This window comes from Strigops habroptila, chromosome 2 (assembly GCF_004027225.2).
Source record: "Strigops habroptila isolate Jane chromosome 2, bStrHab1.2.pri, whole genome shotgun sequence".
Lineage (NCBI taxonomy): Eukaryota > Metazoa > Chordata > Aves > Psittaciformes > Psittacidae > Strigops > Strigops habroptila.
This window is the reverse complement of record NC_044278.2, coordinates 43382294-43407336: the sequence shown is the minus strand read 5'-3', so window position 1 is coordinate 43407336 and position 25043 is coordinate 43382294. Positions and strand designations below refer to the sequence as shown.

Below are 25043 nucleotides of genomic sequence, written 5' to 3'. Positions count from 1 at the left end.
TACATTGTTTTACCATAGCCCATATTATATCAATCAAGTTTATTTTTTCAAACCTGTCTTTGTTTAATCCTGCCTGTATTAGATATATTTTTCATGCATTTTCTAAGTAACGAAAGACTAAATGAACCTATCTTAGCCTTGTACCTTCTTGGAAATTGTATACCCCTGTTTTGGTCCAAGAAAAGTGATGAAGGCTAATAATAAATGAACAAACTCTGAAAGCTATAAACTTTTGCCTTCTTCATGTGTTGACAGAGCTTGAGACTTTGTCATCAGTGTTGTTGAGAACTTTTGTGAGAACTGTCAGTGACTGCTCCAGCAAACCTCAGTCTTGTGGCTCTCTTGTCATAGTTGAATTGGGCAGAATTCAAACCAAATGAGCCTTTCTAGAGCCAGTGACATAAATTCCCTACAGCTAGTGACACTTGAACAGGCTCACTGTGGGTGTCTTGAAGCCAGAAGAGCTCATTTTTGACGGTGCGGTGCTGAGGTTGAAGGGACTTGGAGTTATGACCTGAGCATTCTCGGGATAATTATTTTGTATTGTTGTGAACTAGCAAGACCAACAGACCATCCATTAGAGATATACTGCTATTAAAGAATTCAGTTACAGTTTTAATCAATTTGAGAAGCAAAGGGATTTATTTAAAGGATGGCTTGGCTTAATTTCAACCGATGGTTACATTGCTCAAGAGAGATTTTATGCCAAAGGTTTGGCAATGCATGAGAGTCTGAACCCTCCTTTAGCAATCATGTAATTCATTATTTTTGTTACAAATGGAGAACTGAAATTACGTTGTTTAGAACATTTTGTGTGACTTCAGAATAATGGTGACAGCAATTCTATCAGACATCTGTTTTTAAGCAGTACATAAAATCTAGCTGTTGCCCTCTTAAAACTAGACATGGAAGATGTGTGGGATTGCTCATGAAAGATGCATTTCCCAGGCAATTTCACTACCTCTTTTGAAATTGTGTTCCTAAACTTGCCTACATTTTATCAACAAAACACTGGTAGAAACGGCGCAGCGTGCACAAACACACGTGTAAATTGCTTCATGTAAATTCAGTTAAACTGCAGTGGAAAACAAATGAAAAAAAAAAAAAGCAGTGAAGCAGCTCCACCAGAAGCAGCTTGAAAGTTGCCTGGAGAAGGAACACTTTCATGGCAAGCTCCTGCCCTTCACAAGTCGCTCCAGTTGACTCCACCTCTGTAGCACCACAGAACCTGCTTTTGAGCAATGCTACTCATCATATGAATTCACAAAGGACATTTTGGGGCTAATATGTTACCTGAGAGTCAGGAGATTGGGTTTTTGTTCTTGACAGTCATATCACCTGCTTCTGTATCAGTTCTGCCTAGAAATTTCCTTGCCTTGGAGGAAAAAATAAATTAGGATGATTAAATATACACGAGCAACTAAGGCATTCTGCTGGACTAGAAAATATAGTGAAAGAAGTCCATGTCCTCTCATGAGCATTCTGATCTAAGGATTACTAGAAATGCTGAAATGTTGCCAGTTTGTTGCTGAAAGAATTAATAAACATGTTTGTGCAATTCTCCCTTTTTTTATCCCACAACTATTTTGTATATATAACTTTTTATTTTCTGAGCTAGCATAATTTTATTCTGAAGGTAAGTCATGGAATTGACAGGAACTTAAGACTGCCAAGAAAAGTGCAGTGCAGCAGCTGCCTAGAATATGTGGCTAAACCACAAATAATAATAGTAGTAACAATGATGGTATGTTTTAAGATTATACCCTGCAAGAACCCTGTGAGGAGAAGTGTCTGACAGATATTTGCAATAGGTAACTTGGCAGGTTGCCAACTCGGACTTGTAAACCAGATCATATATATGCAAAACTAGAAGTGTTTTCTGCTGGATATTATCCCATAGTTACAGTACTGGAGAACTGTATGAACGTTTTTTCCCTATGAGCAGTAGGAGGACTTGGCAGGTCTTTTAGGTCTCAGTACTTCACGTCTTGAGTTGAGATTTAATCAACTTGGATGCAAAGAAATGGGCTAAAGAATAAGAAAAGTGCTGCTGTAATTAGCTGACCCCATTCCCCCACTTCTGTGACATACTAAGAGAAATGTTTAAAAAGAAGGAAGTAATGGTGAAGGGAAAAAAAAGTAAAATGGAAAAATAAAGGATCATAAACATTGTTTTTGAGAAATAAAGTCCACAAATACTTGTATTTCATGTATGTTGCCTCATGTGTGAGTTGTTCTAGCAATGTCTAGGTCAGGGTGGGGTGTGTACATTTTGCAGCATTGTCACCAGTCAGGACTGCCTAATTCAGCGCATTTAAATGTTTTCAGTAATTATTAATTATAACATTATGCAGATAAAACTTGTTATTTTTGTAGAAATAATGCAGAATTGTGGTTATGAAGGTCAGAAGTTCTGGAAGAAGTATAAGTGATGCCTCTCAGTTGCAGTGGAGCATAGGTTTTGCTAGTCTTAAAATAGGTTTTAAAAATTATACCAGGATTGAAAGTACAGAAGAACCCTCCTCTCCCGCATTGTTGTGGTTTGTTCTTGCTTTTCTTACCTTCCTCCCTTACTGCTAGTTTTTTGGGGTTTTTTTTCCCTTCTTCTTCTAGCTTTGAACTTCATGTTTCCTTTTTTTAGGGTCTTAGCCTAGTTCCAGCTGCCTCCATAAAGGTCACTTTTGCCATTTTTTATGCATAAGACAGAGCTGGAAAGAGTGACCATGAAAATCTGATATTAGTAATGAAGTTGTTCCATCATATGCCCCATTTATTTATCTTTCTTTGTAGATGATGCTGTCCCATTTTCCTCTCTCAAAGTGCTAATGGCCAATATTTGACTACATCTTCAGGAAGTATAAATTAACATGGAACTGCTTTTGTTGCTTTATTAGCAATCTGTGTCATTAATGGTTTAGAAAATAATGCACATTTGAAGATAATCTTATGCTGTTTCAGCTGAGGTTTTGTTTGTTTGGTTAAATGAAGATCATATAGGTTAGCTGTAGTTATACTTTGTCAGTGTATATATGTGTGAAGCTCAGAGAATAAACAACTAAAAGTAAAATATCTTCTCCTTGCTGTATCTGTGTATTTCAGTTCTAGGGTAATGACTGTATTATTTCACTAAGTGAATAGCAAATTGTTAGCTTGTGTAGGAGTAAAGCTTCACTGCAGATTTTTTGTGTGTTCTTGCTTTTCTAAGTAGAAAAAAGTTGATGTTAAACTTGCATATGATCTGTTTCTTACATTAATTGCAATGTTTTGATACTGTGATTAAACAGATATTTAAGATCTTTCAAGAGTAAGATATGGGCTTGTAGTCTAGCTATATATATGAGATGTTCTCCAGCTGTGGGTGGTATGCTATTAACAATACAAATTTATATCTAATTGCGTAGTTAGTGACTTTTTTTATATTTCTCAAGTGCTTTAAGCTCTTTTAGTTGAAATGAAGTGGGTATGAAAAAGCAGTAATTGTAAATGGAAAAGGCCCCCAGTAATAAGCATTCAGCTTATCGTTCTGCCTAAGAGATATTTGAAGAGGGTGGGCAAGCACTTGCTTAAAGATAAATCACAAAGCAGTGGAGTGACTTAAAAAAATCTAAGGGGAAATAAACTTCACTATGAAAGAAAATGACATGGAAGTTTGCTCTTGGGATCATTCAGAAGCAGCCTTAGCCCTCATCTCCACGGATGGCTGCAGGAAGTTAAAACGAGCTTGCTACGATGCAGGGATGAGCTTGGTGACCTTTTCTAGGTTTCTTTTCTTCAGGGCTGCTCAGGGCTATGCTGGCATGGATCTTTGCATTCCTGCACATTTCCCTGAGTTCATGCTTGAAATATGTTTAGTGGAACGTCATTTATGTGTTGAAAATGTATGTTTTAAAATTATTTGGGTGTTTTTGTTTGGTTTTTCTGGGTTGGTTTTCTTTTTTCCCACTTAAGCATTGTGTTTGCTCTCCTTCAGATTTTCTGTGTTTTATGGCTTACCGAACTGTTAATTTTTCTCTTGCCTGCTATGTGGCAAGCTCATTTAGCTATTATTATTCCCTGGATTTTGTAGGTAATTGTGTGTTGAAGAGAGAATTTCAGGGTGAGGCCACCTGCTCCTGTACATAGACTGAGAAGTTTTTCCACTTGCTTTACTGTCTTTTGTAGACTCAGAAATCTTTTTTTATATATATATATATAAAATAAAATAGGCATATTTCTTTAGCTTCCTTCATGATTATGTGAAGGGTTCCATTTCAAGGCTGTAGCAGTGTTTCTCTGTTATCCACTGTTTTCTTGATTGTAATATACCTCTACAGCATTTAAGAACCCAGAATCTTTTTTCCCTTAGCAGTGAGACTTCTCAAACAGTATCCTCTTTAAGATGAATGTTTAACTTATAGTAAAGTCTTCCTATTACCAATGAAATAATTACGTCTGCCTAAAAGCACTTCTTTTTTTTTTCTTCAATATAAATGTTACAAACCCTTCCTGCTATTTTTGCAAAATGATTCATAAGAAACCATGTAGAACATAGATGTATCCAGATTGAAAATGTTACATGTCCTCCCACATATAACAATGAAATGTGTGTTTTCCTACTAAGATTGCAAATACTTCATTGATGTCTGCATATAATTAAACGTGTTAGATTTTCTTTCCGGCTCTACTTACTGGCAAATGTTTCCTGAATGCCAACAGCTGTTATTAGAAAAATACTCCCTTATCAACCTGCTGCTTCTGCATAGGTTGCTTTATATAAAACTTAAGAACACTGACTTTTCTTGCCCGAGTAACGCTAGAACCATTTCATGGATTAAAAGTTCATTAAAAAAAAGAAACAGTTGCATATAACAAGTTGCTTTTCTAGCAAGATAAATGGATATAAAAATTAAACTTAAACCATGAAAACTTAGTCACATTTTTCATGTGGGTTATTAGGTACGATACAACGCATCTGTTCTAAACGAGTTTGCACTAGTTACCATAAAACTACAGCATCTTAGAATTCTAAGAGTTGTTCTTTCACCAATTTGGTTGCATCATGTGCTTCCAGCATTATTAATTCAATTTCTCTATATCCACTGAAGTTTTGGCCTGTTAGAAAAACTTCCACAGCCCTCAGCCTCCCATCTGTTAATCTTGCTTATAGAAACTACCTCTCATGCTACATAAGGTGACAAGAATGTACACACGCTCCCCAGCAGGCTGTATGGAATAAGATAGTCTGATTCAAGTTTTCTGTGCGTTTTGTATTCCGCATTTGTCTTCCCTCACATTGCATGGAGTGTTATAAAAAAACAGTGGTTTCCTTTTCTCTTTTTCCTCTTCCCAGTGTTTTCCTTCTCTTCTTTGGCAAGGTGTGGAAACATGTCAGTTCAACTCAGCTCAGCAGGAATTGTTTAGCTTCATTTTCTTTCTTAGTTACTAAAGACTATTGCTGGTACCTCTTTTTTTTTTCAGTCTTACCACTGAAAGTGGGTCATTTTTGTCCATGGCCAGGGACTGCTGGTTGAAGCCACTTGTCTGGCATGTATGTAACTGGCTGGTATGTGCCAAAAGGGTGTAAACTGGAGGAAGATCAGCATCTGTCTCAAGAAGGAAGCAACAAGAACTAGTCAAGAGATATAAACATTTACCAGTATTTCCTTTTTGTGGTGGCTTCATGTTAACTTTACATGAATCTCTCCATTCTGTTTAAGACTTTTAGAAATCTTTTGTTTCTTCCTAAAGACTTTTCAATTAAGTTTAATTCTTTTTAAGAATAAATCTTGGAAGGGGGGATAACTGGATCAATTTAACCTGCCTCTTCTACTTTACTCTTTCAGGATTGCACAGTATATGAAACAGAGAATAAAATTCTTCATGTGGTGAGTAGTGTTTGGATTTCTATTAATAAATATATTTGTATAGACTACATAGAATTACAGAGCTGTGTGTTTTGTGCTTTTTCTGCAGTGCCAGTGTGATAATGAACTAGTCTGGGTATGACTGAGTGAATGTCATGTATGGAACTACTGGTGAATAGGTAGTGATTTTATGGAAGCTGAACTTGGCATATGAGTGGCCAGGAACTTTGCAAGGGCTTGTGTTTGTCTGGCTCAGACCTGTCTGTTGTTTGTAAACCATGCTCAGAAGAATGATTTTGAAAAATAACGTCTTTTATTTTTTCAAGAGAGCTGGTTGCTAGGCTTCTATGAAATCATACATGTTTATGTTAGTGATACAGCTTCATTTATGCAGCTCTATTCCTCATAGGAGAATGGAGCTTTCCTAGTGATAGGAAAATTAAAGCAATTCTTTCCTTTTGAATTCTCAGCATAAATACAACTGTCTGTTCACAGAATCTGTAGTGCTATTGATAATAAATAAAGCAGATGAAAGTCATCAGGGCATCAGAACACAGGGTGAATTTGAAAGGCTCGTACTTGGTGGATAGAGAATCAGAAGCTTGAGTAAACTTTGTCTGCACCTAAGTTTTAGATATTAAGTTGTGTTTCATGTTGTTGCTGTAGTTTAGTGAGTATTAAGTTAACCCAGAGCTTGTTTCTGAAAGTTAGATACTCTTCTTAAGAGTGAGTAATGGAATGGTTTAGTTTATTCACTGTATTTCTCATTTAGGTGGGTTTTAATATCTTACAGTTCTTATTACAAAAGCTTATGGAAGAAAATACTTTATTTCAAAAGATGGGTGTCCCAGTAAATGTTGCTGTACTTTTTTTTTTTTTTCCCTTTTCAGTGCTCCCATATCAAATGCTTGGCAAGCTGAATTCTATAAGCTTTTGATGCTTTGATTTCACAGTGATGTGGAATAAAACATCTCCTTGTATTTTCATGTTTCACTAACACTTTTCCTCTGTGGGACACAAAGAATTAGCCATTTTAGTGAGGCTGACATCATCATCATCTTTGCTAGGCTGATCTTTGCAAATATTTAAGTAATTAAGTTTTAAATTACATAATCTTGGCAAAAGTGCTATAATCTTGAAATCATTATATTCAGTACATGTTTGTTTTCTGGTGGAAGAACCAAGAGTTCTGAGTTCCACTATCTACACTATATATATCTTTTACAAATTGGTGAAAAGGATTGGGAAGGGAGCTGGAAGTGTTTAGAGCTGATGAAGCATCCATTAATATAATTTTCAACAGAAAATTTTGAGGAAACTGGGAGGGATTAATTTAAAATATGTGAGTGCACAAATTTAAGGCAGGTTTCAAAAGTTGTCTTACAACATTCAGACTCACATAGGCTTATTTCTTTAATCCACAGTAACTTTATTGTGGTGACAGGTGGACATATGTATTATTGTGGAAAGCTTAATTAGCTTCCACGATTAGTGCTGAAGCTTGCAAGGAAACCAGAACAGAACTCTGAATGTTTTACTGAAGCCTAGAATTAAATTGACTATATGTATTACACATCACTTGGATCATTTCTGACCATGCTGCATTTCAGCTGATGGATGGGATTTGATGAGGCAAATGCTGTCCAAAAGCACTCAAGGAAAGAGGTAAATCTGTGATTGAATAATTAAAAGATGGGATTTGAAATCATGTCTTGAATTTGAAAGGGAATATTTTACACGTGCAGCTGAAAAGGTTGATGACAGAATTGGAATTGAAAGCAGAGTTCCCTCTAACTACTCTCCTTGGAAGAAAGAAAAGGGTGTTGTAGCTTTAGCCCATTAGACAATCTGGGAGGAGCAATCTAACAGGTAGATTAAAAAAGAGGGGAAAAGCTTACTTATGTCAAGATTTTGAGAAAGTGCATGGTATTTTTACACCACTGTCAAAGAATAGAGACGTTAAATACCTAATGAGATAACAATATTTGAATGCACAGTTACAAACTAGATTAGAGATGTTCTAGAGGGGGATTAAGAATTTAAATCTCCTGTTATAGACCATGCATCCAGTAAATTTAGAGATGAATGTTAAAAAGAAGATTCTCTGATTTAAAGAGAGTAGTAGTAAATTTGGTAAAGGTGTAGAAAGAATCTTGAATGAGAAATGCTAGGAGAACTAGGAAAGATTGGGAAGAGAGGATATTATATGTAGAGAAAGTGAATTCTCTCTTCTTAATTTCGAAGACCAAGCTGTTGCAAGTCCATTTTCTGAGTGCATTTCCCATCTGTAAACTGTGCAAACTCCTGAAGGTATCAGAAGTGGTGTCTGGCCAGCATCACATCCAGCTGTCTTCAAATGAGCATATACCAATGTACAGCTGTGTTTGCTGGAATGACTTAGAGAAGAAACTGAATTCAAAACCATAGACTCACCTCATATGATTTTACTACCACATTCTTTTCCAGACACAAGGAAACAAGGTTCCTCACAAAAGCAAAAGGCAATGACTTACAACTAATTAGCAATTCATGCAGTTAGCCTAAGGAAATCCTTGTTACAAGGTATTGTTCCCACTAAGGATTGAAGTTAAATTTTAAGAGATCCTTCTTATATAAGTAAAAAAGGACTACAGCTGCAGAAATTAAAATAAAATTAAGTTTCAGTTATGTACTCTTATTCTTTAGGACACCAAGAAATTTACCACCTTAGCAGCAGATCATTGGATCAAAATTCTTAGCTATTGGTGGTCTAGTGCTTTACTTCAGTGTTAACCTGTGTTTTGGGTTGAACATCACCATTGTTCATTAGCTCAAAGTGTTATTTTGGACTTGTGTGCAATGGTTCAGGGGGTTGAGTTCTGTAAGCACACATCTCCTGTGGGGATGCTGCCCATTCCCCCTGGAGTGACCCTACACCTCTCCTATGAGGAAAGGCTGACAGAGTTGGGGTTGGTCAGCCTGGAGAAGAGAAGACTCTGGGGACACATTTCTGTGGCCTTTCAGTAATTTAAAGGGGCCTATAAGAAAGATGGGGAAAGACTTTTTAGCAGGGTCTGTTGTGATAGGTTGAGGGGTAATGGTTTTAAACTAAAAGAGGGGCGATTCAGGCTGGACGTGAGGAAAAAAATCTTTACAGTGAGGGTGGTAAAATACTGGAGCAGGTTGCCCAGAGAGGTGGTGGATGTGCCACCCCTGGGGACATTCAAGGCCAATCTGGATGTGGTTCTGGGCAACCTGATCTAGTTGAAGATGTCCCTGCTCATGGTAGGGGGGTGGACTATTTGACCTGTGAACGCCCTATCCAACCCAAATCAGAGGGAAAGAGTGTGTGTGGGCACAGGCAGGGTATGTGAGACCACTCTGCTGCTATTGAAGTGCATATGTGGATACCTCCAACGTTAACCTGTCACTGAGTGTTCATGCTTTCCTCTATATCAAGGTGGAGAAGGAAATATCCCCTATCAAAGGCAAGATCCTCAATTAAATGAATGACTGGTTTGCTTTAATTAGGAAGGGCCAAAAAATAGTTACTGTGCTCATATTCTAGTGGCAGTAATTTGTTTTGAAAAGCAGATGAATGCCCTCTTTCTTTCAGAGATGGCAGTGTGGGTGTTCGTGTGGAGAGACTGCTGAATACCTTGTCCATAGATAGTATGTTTTAACGTCAATAAGCTTCTTCAGATGTTAGCTTTTTTAGATATCACAGATATGTTCAAGAAATGGTGTTCTGTGGAGACAGAGCTGTATAGCTTCAGCTTATCTTCAAGAAATAAATGTTTTTGTTTGCCCCAGGCAATTTGAGTTTGAAATGCTATATAAAAGCATTTTGATTGTCACTCACAATATTAGGTTAAGTAGTAAACTAATCTGTGTTATTCAACTAAACACAGAAAATTTATCTAAAGTAAAAAGGTCTTATGGAAAACTGATGAAGTTTTAAGAAGAAATTACCTACTTCCACTTGTTTATTTCTTCTACATGTAGTTGCAAAATGTGTCTGGAAAGAAATGTCTTTTCTATAATTTTCTGCCCTAGAATTGCAGGTGTGTTGAAACTATTTTAAAGACAACTATATGTCTTAAAGTTTTGTTGCTTTTTTTTGCTTTTTTTCTTTTCCTTTTTTTTTTTTCTCTGTTAATTCACTTACAGAAACACTTGGTTTCTGTGGAATAAGAAGCATAAAACCACACAGGAATAATGTCTTGGTTTTTACTCCTTAAAATGTTGATGCTTCTGAAATATTCAGGAACACAGAGAAATGCTTCATATTTCTACCACTTCATTTCTCAGTATGGTTTTTCCAGCTTACCTTTTGCTCAGCAAGCAATACAATAAATAAATAATTAAATTATAACAGTTGTAATAACTTATTAATATAGACAGAAAGTAAATATAACCAGAAAATAATAACCAACAGAAGTAGATGGCAATAGAAAATGCTAACTGAAGAACAGATTTTAAAATACAATGGGCCTAAATATGAAAAGATAGGCAAAAGTGTGGTGTTTGTTTCAAAACTGGAGATTAGTATGTTTTTGCTAGTTTGTATTTAGAATCTTGATACTGATTAACTTGAGATGATAAAACGTATGGAAAACTGATCAGCTTAAAAAAGGTGTCAGTTCTGCTTATTTGGGGAGTTACAAGTTAATTGTTGCAAAACTCTGAATAGACCTTTAAAATCTTTGAAGAATAATTCATTGATTCCATCCAGCTGTTCAAGGCTATATATGATGGAAATATCTAGTTCAGATTAATCCATGTGAAGCAGTAGAGTATTAAAGTAAGAGCAAAGCGAGGGCTAATTATAGAAAGTAGAAGCCAGGCATCAGTCAGATGAATAATAAGTTTTAACTGAGTTTTCTTTTTAGTTTAATTCTATAAAAAGAATGTTTTCATAAGGAATTTCACTTTCTAAAAATTACGCTATTTTTATGTGAAAAAAAACCCTCACCATTTTATTGAGTTGGAAAACTGTAGAAAGTAGTACTGTAGAGTGAAGTTAATATTCAGGAGTTTTTGAAAAACAAATGAGATATTTAGAACAAAAAAGAGTTACTAAACTGAAAAAGAAAAGAACAAGTAATGGATCAGAATGTTCTCTTTTTGCTAAGAGCCTTGAAGAAACCACAGTTATGATAATTCACTCCTGCCTACTGTATTTAAATATTTGTTACAGAACTGTAATTGACTAAAAATGAATTGTCAAAGGCATCATTTCTATAGTCTTATTAAAGAAAAAAAAAAGAAAAAGTAAACACCTTCTTCCTTTAAATAGTCTGTACCTTGAAAATTGGGCCCAGTAAACTTCACTGTAATAGAAGCCTCTCTTTTTGCGTCTAAAGTAAGATTTAGTTCACTGTTTAAACTCCATGTATATACAAATGCAAATCCAGGGCCAATTGGTTCTAAGATTGCTGGAGTTCCTGATGTATTCCCTATGGTACAACAAATGTTTTGGACTAAAATCAACTGATTAATAATTATTTGGTTTGGCTTAAGCTAACTAGTTAGACTTCATCCTGAAGCTCATGTAGCAAGTTGCTTTGTCTCAGACAGTTTTAACTAACTGAGATTTTGGCCTTTTTTTTTTTTTTTTTCCCCAAGCAGATTAAAGTTAACATTGCCAAGACATTTTTTCTTACTTTTAGCCTTGAATGTCCACGTGTCTTATTGGCATCCTATCCCTCATTCAAATGACATAGGTGAGAGAGTTGATGAGGGAGGCTGGTGCTTTTCTTGCGCTCAGCCCTAGGAATGTGTTTGAGCCAGGATGCTTCAGTATTGCAAATACTTGGTGTGATGGGTTAAAGCTTGGTCACTAGCCTGGGTGAAGTTAAGGGCAGGAACAAATACAAATCTGTTTGCTTGACCAGAAATGCTTGATCACCCTAGAGCTGCCTGAATCGAACAGATAACAAATGAACAATTTGATGAAAGGCCATGGTGAAGCCTCTGAAGCCAGCCATGACACCTAAGTACTTCTACTCTGCTGCAGAGGACAGTCATTTTCCCAACACTAATTGAAGTAGCCACAGAGAATCAGAACAGATGCAATTCTAATTTAGTCACCTTTAGGTCCTTATCCTCCTGGCTGAAAGAAGGAGCAATTGTGGAAAATCTGTTAAAAATTGGTACACTAGATCCCAAAAGTAGAGGTAGAAACTAAGTATTATCTTTCATTCTTCATGCCCTGGGCATAAATTAGTTGTCTACTGAGTGAAAAAAAAAATGTTTCCCCTTGAATTTCTACTAAACGACTAGATGCTGTGTAGTGATAGTTTTCATCCTCCTATGAATCATTTAGCTTTGCATATAAAGAGTGGTGTAGCTTCAATCTGCAATTATAAGTTCGTCACTGAGTAGAGAGGAGAATTTGTTAATAAAGTGCAGTGAGGAGTTACTGTAAAAGAGAGCTGAAGTTATCACTGTAAGGCTTACAGTGAGAACAGGGACTGTGTGGAAAAAGGAGAAAATGTAATCTGTTGATTTCTCTCAGTTAACCTCTTATAACTTGCTGCTTTATTTTGTTCTGGCTAAATCCTTTTCCTTTGTTTAGATAGCTTGCACACTGAAGCTGAGTGCAGCTTGAGAAAGGCTGGGCATTTTTAATGCCTCCTGATTTTTGTAGGAGCAATTGAATGCTCATCTTCCTGTGAGTCTTACTGTAGCTAGTACTGCATTGCAGCAAGGAATCAACAGTTACAAAAGATGAAGGATTCTGATCTCATTAGCAGTGTGTTAATGTGATCTCATTAGCAATGTTCATAAACAGAAGTGTAGTTTTGCAAAGTAAGAAGATGTAACTACCATTTGAGAGAAAAGGTGAGTTGTACTGTCATTTTAGTGAAACTAAAATACACATATATAGTACAGTTTGTGCTGAATTGTTATGCTGAAAAATAATGCGGTCATAAATTGTTAGGAGCAAATGGAGTAACAAATGTGCACTTTTTTTGTGCTTTTCTTACACTCAAATTAATTGAGTAGCCACTGTTATGCGAGTCCATTACTTTCCATCAAACAAAATAATAATTTTAAAACTTTTTACTAATAAACAATAATAATAGCAATGTAATAATAACCCCTCCTGCATTTCTTGCACCTACATAATTTGTCCAATTGGCTTTGCATCTCCCAAGGTGAAAGCTCCAGTGAAGTCTGAGGAACTTCGGGAAAACTTAGTCAAGCTAGAAGTAGCATCAAATGTAACTTTAGATTTAGGGAGATTTATTGCTTGAATTAACATGGAATGAACCTGAGGATCCACAGCGTGAGCTGTTTAGGGAGAGGAGCATAGAGAAGTCAAAGGTGGTTTACTTGGGAACTTTCTAAATTCAGCATGTTGCCGCTATTAAATTAACATTGTTCCTGTGCCATGTGGCAGCATCTTTACCATGAAAAGTCCCGATCCACTGAATAGGTCCAAGGTCTTTTTCCATAAAGAAGCCTAATGGAGAGGAAGCCTGCTCCTGGTGAAAAGGCTGTTTTGTCTGTATGCTGATTTAGGCTGATTGGTATATTAAAAAGCCTTGGCCAAGGAAGTCAACAACAGTAATCTGGGCAGGAACTGGATGGTAACTGCATTCAGAGCCACTAGTTAAATTCTGTTGTAAATTGACACAGCTGTACCCTATGAATGTGTCCCCAGACCATCCAAGCTCCGATATGTTCCTGGAGCTGAATTTCCCTCCTCCTCCTTCTCCCATCCTCCACAAATGCACACAACAAAACCAACCCACAAACTGTGAATGAGATGTTTCTGAGAGTAAAGGCAAGGAAAAATGCATTATTTTTCCTGTGTCAGCCTCTGGACATGTTTCCAGTGAGACCCTGTGTGCTCTGTCTTTGCAGAGGGGAGAGGATACCTGCTATGTAAGAGTGGGGTCCTTGTTGTCCTGGCTCTGGGCAAGCTCAGAAAATGCAAATTCATGAAAATTTGCCTTTCACACAACCCCAATAGACACTTGATCCTACTTACAATCCACCTCTTTAACTAAGGAGTATTTAACTTAAATTATTTAAATGTGTAATAGCTAAGGGAAGTTTATAAGATTCTATAAGTATTCTAACACAAACAAGCTTCTTATACTTTCAGAAGAAAACTAAAGGAGTTGTTAGATATCTTCTTGTAGCGGCTGGAAGTTCTGGATGGTTGGGCAGAACCCTGGCCCATCTTCTAAAAAAATTGGGCAGAACTATTCTGTAATTACTAAGCAGATGATGTTGTGATTAGGTCTCATTATCCGGCATGACTGCTTCTTGAGAAATGTTCATTATAGGTGCAGTTAGTTCATGGTGTGTTGTCTCAGGACTGCTAGTGCTCTATTAGAAGGAAAAGAGTTAATTCTGTTGGTCAGAAACTGAGAGAAGTAATTAGAGAACTTTTGTTTTCACTTTTCTGTACCTTCTGTATTCTTTTGCTGTTTCAGTCACCTCTGGTACTAATATATGGTAAGAAGCCTAATAGCATTTAATGGAGATTTTAAAGTTCTCTGTCTTCAACTCATCTTCAGCCTGTTGAAATCCGAGTACTCATGAAGTGGAAAAGATTTTATAATAATGCATCAGAGTTTTGCCCCTAAACATAATTTTTCTAGGAAGACAGTTATGTATACATCCCCACATGCTGAATGAGTGTTTACATTTTGGAAAGGTCACAGAATTTGAAGCCTCAATCTGAAAGAGCATCCTCTCATCGCAGCATCTTTCCCAGAGACTTTGCTGTGGCTCATTTGTTGTGCTTAGAATGGGCATGATATCAGGCTGTTGGATGGCAGTATGAATATCTAAGATGGAAAGAAAGCCACAAGACCCAGAAGACAATAATCTTTTAGAAATGAATAAGAGCATATGGCAGATTTTTTATTGTAGTAACTAGGTGATTTTGGCATCCAGTATTCCCAGAGTTCCTCTAGGGAATATTCACACTACCTTGTTTTAGGATTGCAACCAATATAACCATTCTGGAATGCTGATCTCCATAGACTTACTGTTTACACTGTCTGTACCTCTCTCATGGAGAGGCAGAGGAAGAGCAGCTGCTCTAGGGAACTATTTAATGCATCTCAGATTAGGCTTCTCTTCATGCCACATCCTAGACTTGCCTCACTCTTCTCCTTTCCCCATCATCTGTCAAGGCAGCCAAGGATTTTTTTTAATGAGGAGCCACGTCTGTGAACTTGAAATGGCATACCTTGTGTTAGGTGATAGGAACACTCGTTTTCTGTGTGTTTTGGCATCTCTCTGCGATGTAACAGTTGGGAATAGGAGAAAAAAAATCATACATTAATTCATTGTAAAGAGAAGTTCCTCTGAAACTGCTAAGGACACCATAAATTTAGTAGTTTTAGAAGGGATAAATAGGAAGAATAAATGAGTGAATACAACTCTAAAGATACATGAAAAATTCAGGTTTCATCACCAAGGAATGATTTATACTGTAGGTCTCTTCACTATGCATGTGGAGAACTGAGTGTTCTGTAATTTTCTAAAAGTAATTTTTCAATAATTGTTAGTGCAGTTACAAGATAAATGAAAATCAGGAGTAGTCAGCATGGATTCACCAAAGAGAAATCACACTTAACCAGCCTAATTGCCTTCTACGATAGGACAACTGGTGTTGCTGCATTGCTTCAGCCAAGACTTGCAGAACTAAGCCAACCCCCTGGCTTAGGGCTAGAGATCACAGACACCAATATGAAGGATGATCAAATAGCGTTTTATTGGACAACAGCAAGCATTATATACCTTCTGCCACGCGGAAGTACCTATGCTGATCCAATCAGAAGGCAGGTTAACAATTTTTGCCTTTTATGGTATCACCAGGCCTTACCCCACAATTCCCCTCTCCACACTATGGGGGCTTGTAAAAGTATCAGGGGAGGGGCTCTCTCTTTCCGTACAGCGCGATATCTTCCGGCCGCCAGACCTTAACTACCTACAAACTGGCTGGATAGATGAGGGGAGAGCAGTGGATGTTGGACTTCAGCAAGGCTTTCCACACCATCTCCCACGACATCCTCATAGGCAAGCTCAGGAAGTATGAGCTGGACAAGTGGATGGTGAGGTGGATGGAGAGCTGCTGAATGGCAGGTATCAAGAGGGTGGTGGTCAGTGGCACAGATTCTAGTTGGAGATGTGTAACTAGTGGTGTTCCCTAATGGCCAGTACTGGCTCCAGTATTGTTTAACTCACTCATCAGTGACTTGAGTGAGGGAATAGAGGGACTATTCAGAAAGTTTGCTGATGACACAAAACTGTGAAGAGTAGCTGCCCCCCCAGAGTGCTGTGCTGTCATTTGGGAGGATCTGGGCAGGCTGGAGGGAAGAGCAGAGAGGAACCTTTTGAAATTCAACAGAGGCCAGCACAGGGTTCCGCACCTAGGGAGGAATAACCCACGACAGGCTGGGGGCTGAGCTGGTGGAAAGCTCTAGGGAGAGGGACCTGGGGGTCCTGGTGGACAACAAGTTGTCCATGAGCCAGCAGCAATGTGCCCTTGCAGACAAGAAGGCCAATGGTATCCTTAGGAAGAGCATTGCCAGCAGGTCGAGAGAGGCTCTACTCAGCCATGGTGAGGCCCCACCTTGAGTACTGTGTGCAGTCCTGCGCTCCTCAGTTCAAGAGAGACATGGAGCTCCTGCGGCAAGTCCAGTGAAGGGCTACCAGAATGACCGAGGGTCTGGAGCATCTCTCATATGAGGAAAGGCTGAAGGAGCCGGGCTTGTTCAGCCTGGAGAAGAGATGGCTCAGGGGGGATCTGATCAATGTATATAAGTATCTGAAGGGAGGGTGTCAAGAGGATGGGGCCAGACTCTTCTAAGTGGTGCCAGACAATGGGACAAGAGGCAACAGGCGTGAACTAAACCACAGGAAGTTCCACCTGGATGTGAGGAAGAACTTCTTTACTGTGAGGGTGACTGAGCATTGGAATAGGTTGCCCAGAGAGGTTGTGGAGTCTCCTTCCCTGGAGATATTCAAGAGCTGTATGAACACAATCCTAAGCAAACTGCTTTAGGTGACCCTGCATGAACAGGACTAGATGACCTCCAGTGGTTCCTTCCAACCTCAACCATTCTGTGATTCTGTGAAAATACAAATAACATGTCAGCATTGTACCTAAAAACACAAATAAACAAGAAGTCTAAGCTTTAATCTTTATTATGGAATTTTGTATAATTTTTACCTTTTAAAATGTCAGGTTAAAGCAATTTTCATGTATTCAAAAAGCCATAAAAAACAATTTTGCAATAAAGTTTACTTTTTCACTTCTTCCTAATTCAGGTAAAGCACAAATAATTCTTAACCCCATTTTATATATTCCTTGACTTCCTTTTTTCAGTAGTGATCCTGCATCATGAAATACAGATAAAGCAGAAGGGGTGGTGTGTGTATGTGTGTGTCTATGCTTGAAGATAATATTATCTCCGAACAAAGGTTATGTTGGTAGCAGAAGTTTTGTTATATTTGGTTATATTTTCCATTGGCTTCTGATCTGTTTATTCACTTTGAAACATTATCATTTTATAAAATAAGCCATCGATATACACAGCTAAATTTCTAACTGTGAATAATTTAAAGAGGAGAAAATACAAATTACCAGTGTAATGGTCTGTAAAAGGATTAAGATTTCACTGTCATTGGATTTTTTTTTTTTTTTTTTTTTACTTTTGTAACTTTTTTTTTTGCTCTCTTTTTATGTAAAATATAGTTTGGCATTTGAAATGATAATGTTGACTTGGCAAGGAGGTTACGTCCAATTTTATGTTATTTTTCCATAGCACTGTTGTAGGTATTTTTTTCTTTAAGAGGTACGCTTTGCAATCTTGAAAGAGTGGTTAGTGCAGCATTTGTGTGCAGTTGTGTTTCAGTCATTTGAGGAGACTGCTTAGCTTTCATCTTTTGAATTTGAGAGCAGTTAAGCTGGTTCTTAGTTGGTTTTAGAGGTACCCACAGTTATGGGACCAGAGGAATGTCCTAATCCCTGAATTTCCTGACAAAACACACTTTTGGAAACCTGAACTGAGACAGCAGTTTTAGTTGCTGAAAGGGGACTTCACAGAGAACACTGAACCTCTCAAAAATCACCTGCTTACTGACATATGAGAGAATGATAGGAAAAAATCACAGCTTCCCTGCTCCTAAGAAGAGGGTGTTCTAGGAGTGAGAGATGAGGAGCTACACAGAACCCGTTTGGCAGTCCCAGCCTTTTTAGAAACTTTTTATTTCTATCTTGCTGTGAAGAGGCTGCCAAGGATAACAGGTTTAAGAATTATCTCATAGTGAAGTGGTTATTTATTGTAATCTTCATGCCTGCAATAGTAAATCATGGTTGGCAGCAGTAAAATGTGAGAAACAGTCCAAAGTCAATCAGCAAATTTTATTAGTATAAAATAAACTTCAGAGTTAATGAGAGTTACCTATCATCGTTAGGAGCCTGATTTTCATCTGTGCTGAACATCTGTGCGGTCAATGGAATTAGAGGGATTTTGGGGCACTTAACGTCTTTGCAAAAGGTATGGGCAGAGAGCGGGGTTGGAGCTTACCACACGCTCTGTGCATGCCTAAGCAGTGCTCAGATGGAGGGCATCTAACCCTGAGAGTACAAGGGAGCAGCTTGGGCAGTCCTTTTTTCTCTCTATTTGTTCTTCCCTGGTCTGATGCTGTGTCAGTTAGGGCCATCACAGAGAACGGATTTTGTATTGTTCTGTTGACTGAGGCCTTTCCCCTCTTCCTTCATTTCCTCTGCCTCGTAGATTCAGCAATGTGATTTAATAAGTACTTTAAAAATGCAGTGGTTTAAATTGTAGGTTGATATGCAAGTAGTTAGCAATGGTATACTTATTGTGATTATTTTTTTTTTTCTTTCCTAGTGTAAAACTCTCTCTGGCGTCTGTGATCACATTATCTCACTCTCTTCTGATCCACTGGTTTCCCAGTCTGCCCACCTTGAGGTGATCCAGCTTACAAACATCAAGCCAAGTGAAGGGCTGGTAAGAAGTACGCAGTTAATCAAACCCATCATCCAGGATGAGAAAGTGATTTTTTTTTTTTAAATAAGTTTCATATATGGAAAAGAGTAGGATATTTTAACATTTTCTGTTTCGAAGTCTGAAAATAGTTTGATTTCTCATGCTAGTTTGGTTTCTCATGCAGCTGGGCTAACAGGGAAGTATTTTGTAAGGCTGACCAATATATGCAAAGAGTTTAGAGAACAGGGAGAAATGAGCGAGAAGTTCTTGCCATTTATACCAGCTTCTGAAAAATGGTTCAGATTGTTCTAGGATGTTGAAGTCTGAAGCGATTTAAATTACTAAGATGAACTCAACCAAGAAATTTGCGTGGGCTTATACACAAAAGCTGTCAAATTCTGGAATATGCTTCATAGTAGCTCTGAGATACAAAGCTATTTTAGAAGTTATTCAAGGGCTCTACAACGCTTCTGAGAAGTAGCTTATTGAATTTTATTGCAAGAACTCTGCATGCTTCATCAGGTGCTTGTAAAGGCTCAGTGCAGCCATCCTGTGTTTGCTGTTCAAGAGTTGACCATTGATCTTTTGCTTACTCAAGTACCCAACACCCACTGCATGGAAAAAACCAACACTTACAGCAGTATGACTTTACATGACTAATAATCTCTCTTCCCACAATCCTTGGAAGTAGTAGAAGGTGATCAGAATACAGTTAACCATTTTTTGCCTAATTAAATATCTTTTTCAACTTCTGCCCAAGTTTATTCTCATTGTATTTTCTTGAATAAGGATTGCTGTACTCTTTGCAGCAGGTTTTTGAAGTTGTTTGGGTGATATTGTTTTTGGAGAGCATTTTGGATTATAGGTTGATTGTTGTTGGATTTTGGCATTTGGTTCGGATTTTTTACAAATTTGATATGCCAAGGTATTTAGAGCAACTATACACAAAATTAATTATCCATTCTTTCGGAAAATCACAATTAAAATGTGAGAAACCCCTAAACATTTAGGTGAGTAAATATTGCCCCATCCTTTGTTTTAGTCTGCTTTTTGTTTTCCCATCCCCCACTGGCTTTCTTTTGATCTCTGAATCCATTTCAAACTAGTTCTCCAGGACTTCAGCTTTTCATGGCTTCTCTCCTCCCTCTCTCCTATAATATTAACTCTTTCATCAACTCACTGCAGTCAACTTTTTGAAATCCTATCTTCTACTGTAATGAAGAAATCTGCTTCTCCCTTCTCTTGATCACCTTTTTTGGAGTTTTGTCCATTTTTATCTGAACATCTATTTCTTTTTCTTTCTGTCTCATGACTATTTTTGGTTTGTTTTTTTTTTTTCCTCATATAAGTCTTTGTGTAGGGTGGTGTTAAGCCCCAGTGAGTGAAAAATTTTGAGTGGTATTTTTGTAAGTAAGAATGTGCTTCATGGGTCTGTTGCTGCTGGGTAGCTGATGAGATAGAGAATCTTCTCCCACTCTGTGCCTCTGTTTTACACCCTCTGTCTGTCTTGTCTATTTAAACTGGAAGCTTTTGAAACAGGGCTTTTTCTTTTAATATCTCTTTATGAAGCAACTGAACAGGGTCTTGATGCTGACTGAGGACTACCATGTCATTGTCATAAAAATAATCATATGTATTTTTAAAAAATGGAAAATACCAACTGAGCAGTATACAAGCCTTAGAAGGATACGTGCTATTTTGGTACAGTTATATTTTTTCCCCTTCATCCTTGCCTTTATGCCACTATTCTTTTGCCTCTTTATTGTGCTGTCTTCTCTAGATTGTGAGCTCTCCAGAGCAGGCATCAAGGACAATATATTTGCACTGGAAGCATGAATGTCATACCTTTCAGTTTGTTACAGTGCCAATGTTATCATCTTTGTCAGGTTGCTCTTGGTGCTTTAAAGAAAAGCCTTGCTTTTGGGTTGTTTGGCTTCTGTTTATTTAGTTTTTGAACTAATATTTTTCAATTAAGATGCAGTGGATGCATATCAGTACTGTCCTGTTGAGTGCTAAGTCTGTCAACTTAAGAATTGATGGTGGAGCTTGGAGTTGTGAATATCCTCTGCACTTCAAGAGCACTTGGATGAATGTGAAGCTCGATAACTTCTGGACCTTCTTCAGGATCTGTGCAATGATGGAGGTGGAAAAATGGATTATTGTCAACTTTCTTCTAGATTTTTGACCCATATGACAGTTCTGTGTTGGCTCTACCAATCACTAAGTAAAATCTTCTATAAACATGGAAAGACTTCAAGCAGAAAGAAAATGACAAGGATGGCTGCTAACTGGGAAGATTTTTTTATCACCTAGCATAAACAGAATATCTGACACGTCTCAAATTTAATATTTGAGAAGCTAAAGTAGATCAGGGAGAGGAAAAGGAACGGAGAAGAGAAGGAAATAAAAAGTTTGGAAAACAATGCCATTTCCCTAAAGTCATATGGTAAATATATGATGGAATTAAGAAAATGGTTGGCGTTTTTACAAGCTTGAAACAGCTTGGAGCACTATCAAGATGTTTTACTCAGCACAAATAGTTCCTTCACTATGTTTGATCTTTTCTTGTGGAAACGTAAGTATCAGTCAGAGGTAAATGTAAATTTTCAGACTAATACCTTAAAGCAGAAGTAGCAGGTAAATGTGTTGCAAGATTTAAAATGTCTTATATATATTAAAACTGGCTAACACTGATTAGAAAACCAGACCAAATAACCTGGCAAGCAGAAAATATTGTTAGGGTGTGATGTGAGGAAACTCTTGTTACTGGGTAAAGCAATGTTATGGATGGGTTTTGGTATTGCTTTTTTATTTTTGCCTTTTTTTTATTTTATTTATATTTTTTTTTTAATCTCTCCCTCTGGCCTGTTGCCAGGTGCGGTTATGTGAGTGGCTGTGTGCCTGTGTTCTCCAGTGAGTGTTGCTGTGGAAGAGATACGGCCAGCAGTGGCTGTGAAGTAAGGGTGAAAAGGGGGTTTTTAGGGTAGAAAATTATTTTTAAAGGCCTAAATGGATTATTGTGTTCAGCTTTGCAGTCACCAGCATGCTCCATGCTCTTTTTTTTTTTTTTTTTTTTGAACACTTGGAAGTTGTTTGTTTCATCTCTATCAGGAAGTAAAATTTAATTTTATATGTTTTTACACTACGGATATGCTGGAAAGAGAGGAGACTGAGTAGCTTAGGTAGTATATTTTGCCATGAAACAGACTTTAAAAAATTACTGCTTGGCTGAAAACAGTGAGTGTATTAGTAAAGAAGTACAATACTGTACACCTTTAGGTAGACCAAAGCAGGTAACCAAGTTTTCCTTGGAAGTTTTTCTTCAACAGTCTGTTTCTATTTTATCTTTAGTTTTAATATAGAACAGAATATTAGAGAACTGCGGCAAGGGTTAATCTTGAGTTTCAATCTTTTCCTGTTCATATTATCATTTTAATCCTAGTCATCTTAGGTACTGTGATATTGTTTCAAGTAGCAGCTATTCACCTAGCCTGCAAGATTCAGAAATGCAAAGGTGAATTCACCAGAACATTAGAATGATTTTCGTGGGTTCCTCTTTGCCTGCTGAATCAAAAGCAAAGCGAGCCTGTCATGTAAAAAAATCATGTAATAGAATACAAGTTGTAGATACAGCAGGGTGTGGCAGCTGATAAAAGGTGCACTGCTGACTCCCTATCTCAAAAGTATATTCCAGGAATCCAGTGTACTACTGTTCCTAATATTTCTCCTGAGTTATTTAGTTTGAAATATTGGAAGAGCTGGGAAAAATTTATAAAGAGATTCTGAGAACTGTTTGGGCTGAAGGAGGCACATGAAACTTTGAGGGAACTCCATTAAGATGGTGTCGCAGTGAAAGAGTAAAAATTCGGTTGTGTGTGTGATAAATGGTATTAGTATCTTCTTTTCCATCCAGCATTGCATAAAATATGTTAAGAGTGTATCAGAAAAAAAGGCAAAAGGTCTCTCTCTTTTCTAACCCTTAACTGAATAATAGTTCACACCAAGATAAAATTTAGTGATTGGTTTGAAATTAGACTTCTACACAAAACTGATCAGGAAAATCTCTGATGTAATTAAGCAAGAGTTACCCTATCTTTAATCTAGGCATATGTTTGATCTTTATTACGAGGGTGGTTACCTCATGGTTATTTTGTGATTATCTTTCCTTTTATTTCACCTAACTCGTTCTTGTAAATTTGTGGGAACCATGGCATTATCTTTGGATACTTAAGATATGTATCTGCTGATTTGTTTCGGTACAAGTGAACAGCACACACACTAATCCCCCCTGTATTCTTGATCACTAAAAGTACTGTTGATACTCTGCAGCCACAAGAAGGCAGAGGGGAAAGCTTCTAAATGTCTGTGGTATTCTTATGTCCATTCCAGATCAAACAATGTAAGCCAGAAACATTCTCTTCTCTGTACCATTTCCCATATATTGTTCACTTAAAAAGTGGAGGAACGTGGGTGAAAGAGTAGTTCATCTTTCTGTTGCAGAATGTTACCTCTCCCCATTTAAAAGCTGCTTTGTAAACAGGGTTATGTTGGCTCTTGCAAAATTAATATGGCATGGTACTAGTGTAACATTTATGAATTTTACACATGTGGAATAAATACAGTTGAGGGGTGGGGGTGGGGGTAGGAGTTTTGCCGCTTCACTCTTCCCACTCTTTCCTAATACGTGCAAAATCCTGATCTTAGCCCTCAAAGAAAATTCTGCAAAAGTTCTTTCTCTCCTTTTGCTATTTCAAAGTCTTTTAAATTTGTAGAAAAGACTAGATTGGATGTAAATTGTAGAAAAGACTAGATTGGATGTAAATTGTACTCCACCACGATAGCGTACTGGGATGACCTTACTATCCTTCAGAATAATGCTTTGCACAAAACTAAACACTGTGTAACCATCAAGTGTGAGACTGTTCTCGGCTTTTATCCTGATGTTTTAAGTTGAAAGCAGTAACACGCTGTCAATAAAAACAAATACATGACTTTCTTCAGAAATTGCTCTGTGTGGGGACCTGGCTCATAGTTCCTGTCACCATGAATTCACTGTGATTTCACCTCTTGCCATGTCGCAGGTTGTTTGGTCAGGTCACATGGGTATGGATCCTGAGAGGGATTTAGGCCCTGATTTTTGGTTGTTTGAGGTTATATGTGTACCAAATAATGGATACCAACATATCTCAGCTTCTTGTGTGGCTCATTACCTTGTCTGTAAAATGCATGTTAGTGTTTCCCTACCTCACAGGGGTGTTGTGAGGATAAATGTATAAGAAATTGCCATTCTATATTTGATATAACTGAGTTAAGTGGGAAACTGCGTCTGTGGAGCCAATCAATGGAAAAATTGCTGAAGGTGCATAGAGGAGCTGAGAGTTGAAGGATGATGCTAAGGGCTTCTGTCTGTATAATAACAAGAAGATTCTTGCTTTGTCCTTTTCTAGCTGTGATAGCCTAACATGACAACTGGATTTGATGCCATTACCGCTGTGTATTTTGCAGAGCAAAATAGGAGTTTAGGTTTGAGACCCCTCTCCTGAGAAACTTATAAAGTCCCTTTTTTTCACTAGGGGTATCATCCACTTTAAGCAGGGGGTGCTCTCTTCTTCCCACTATCAAAATGTCTGTGAGTTCTGGTCCCAAGTTAGATACATCCAACGTGTTACATCTTCTTTGCCTCTTTACCACACTTAATCACCAGTGAGTGCACTCTGTTCAACTAGGAACAAACTATTTTGTGGCACTCTGGTAAAAAGAAGAAAAAGTAGGTTATGGAGAGAATGTATACTCAAGCCCTCAATATTTACCTGCTTTCTGTAAACTGATTGTGGGAAAGGAGATTCCTCAGAAGTTGTTGAACGCTCAGGGTATGCCAATTATCTCTCCTCTTTCCTTCTCTTGCTGTCTTAGTGGATGCTTTAAAATGCTTGAATTATGACTTGATGAAAAAAAACAGTTAGAGGCACTGTCTCAGACTACCCGTGCAGGAGCTTCTGTCTGTTCATAGGCTATCCCTCTATTTCTCTATTTTTTGGAAAGAAGTGAAATAGCTAACAAAGTTGATGTTCAAGTTTTTGTCATTGAGTTTTATAGCTGAATTGTTCACTGAGATGAGTGAGACTATTAAAAAGTCTTAGAGCCATTTTGCAGGCTCTTTTCAGAGCATTGGTTTATTAGTTTGAAAGTTATGTCTGCAGCATTGCCTACCAGAGACTCCAGATCTTTT

The 25043-nt window shown here is 37.6% G+C and overlaps 1 protein-coding gene across 10 annotated transcripts in view; it reads left to right on the top strand.

Moving 5' to 3' along the window:
• Positions 1 to 25043, top strand: part of CNKSR2 (connector enhancer of kinase suppressor of Ras 2) — a 220460-nt gene that overhangs the window by 73732 nt on the left and 121685 nt on the right. For all 10 annotated transcript variants that reach the window (XM_030476537.1, XM_030476541.1, XM_030476540.1 and 7 more), the window contains exons 5-6: positions 5823 to 5864; positions 18716 to 18835. In XM_030476537.1, coding sequence (XP_030332397.1) covers positions 5823 to 5864; positions 18716 to 18835 — 162 coding nt within the window. The remainder of the gene's footprint in view (positions 1 to 5822; positions 5865 to 18715; positions 18836 to 25043) is intronic.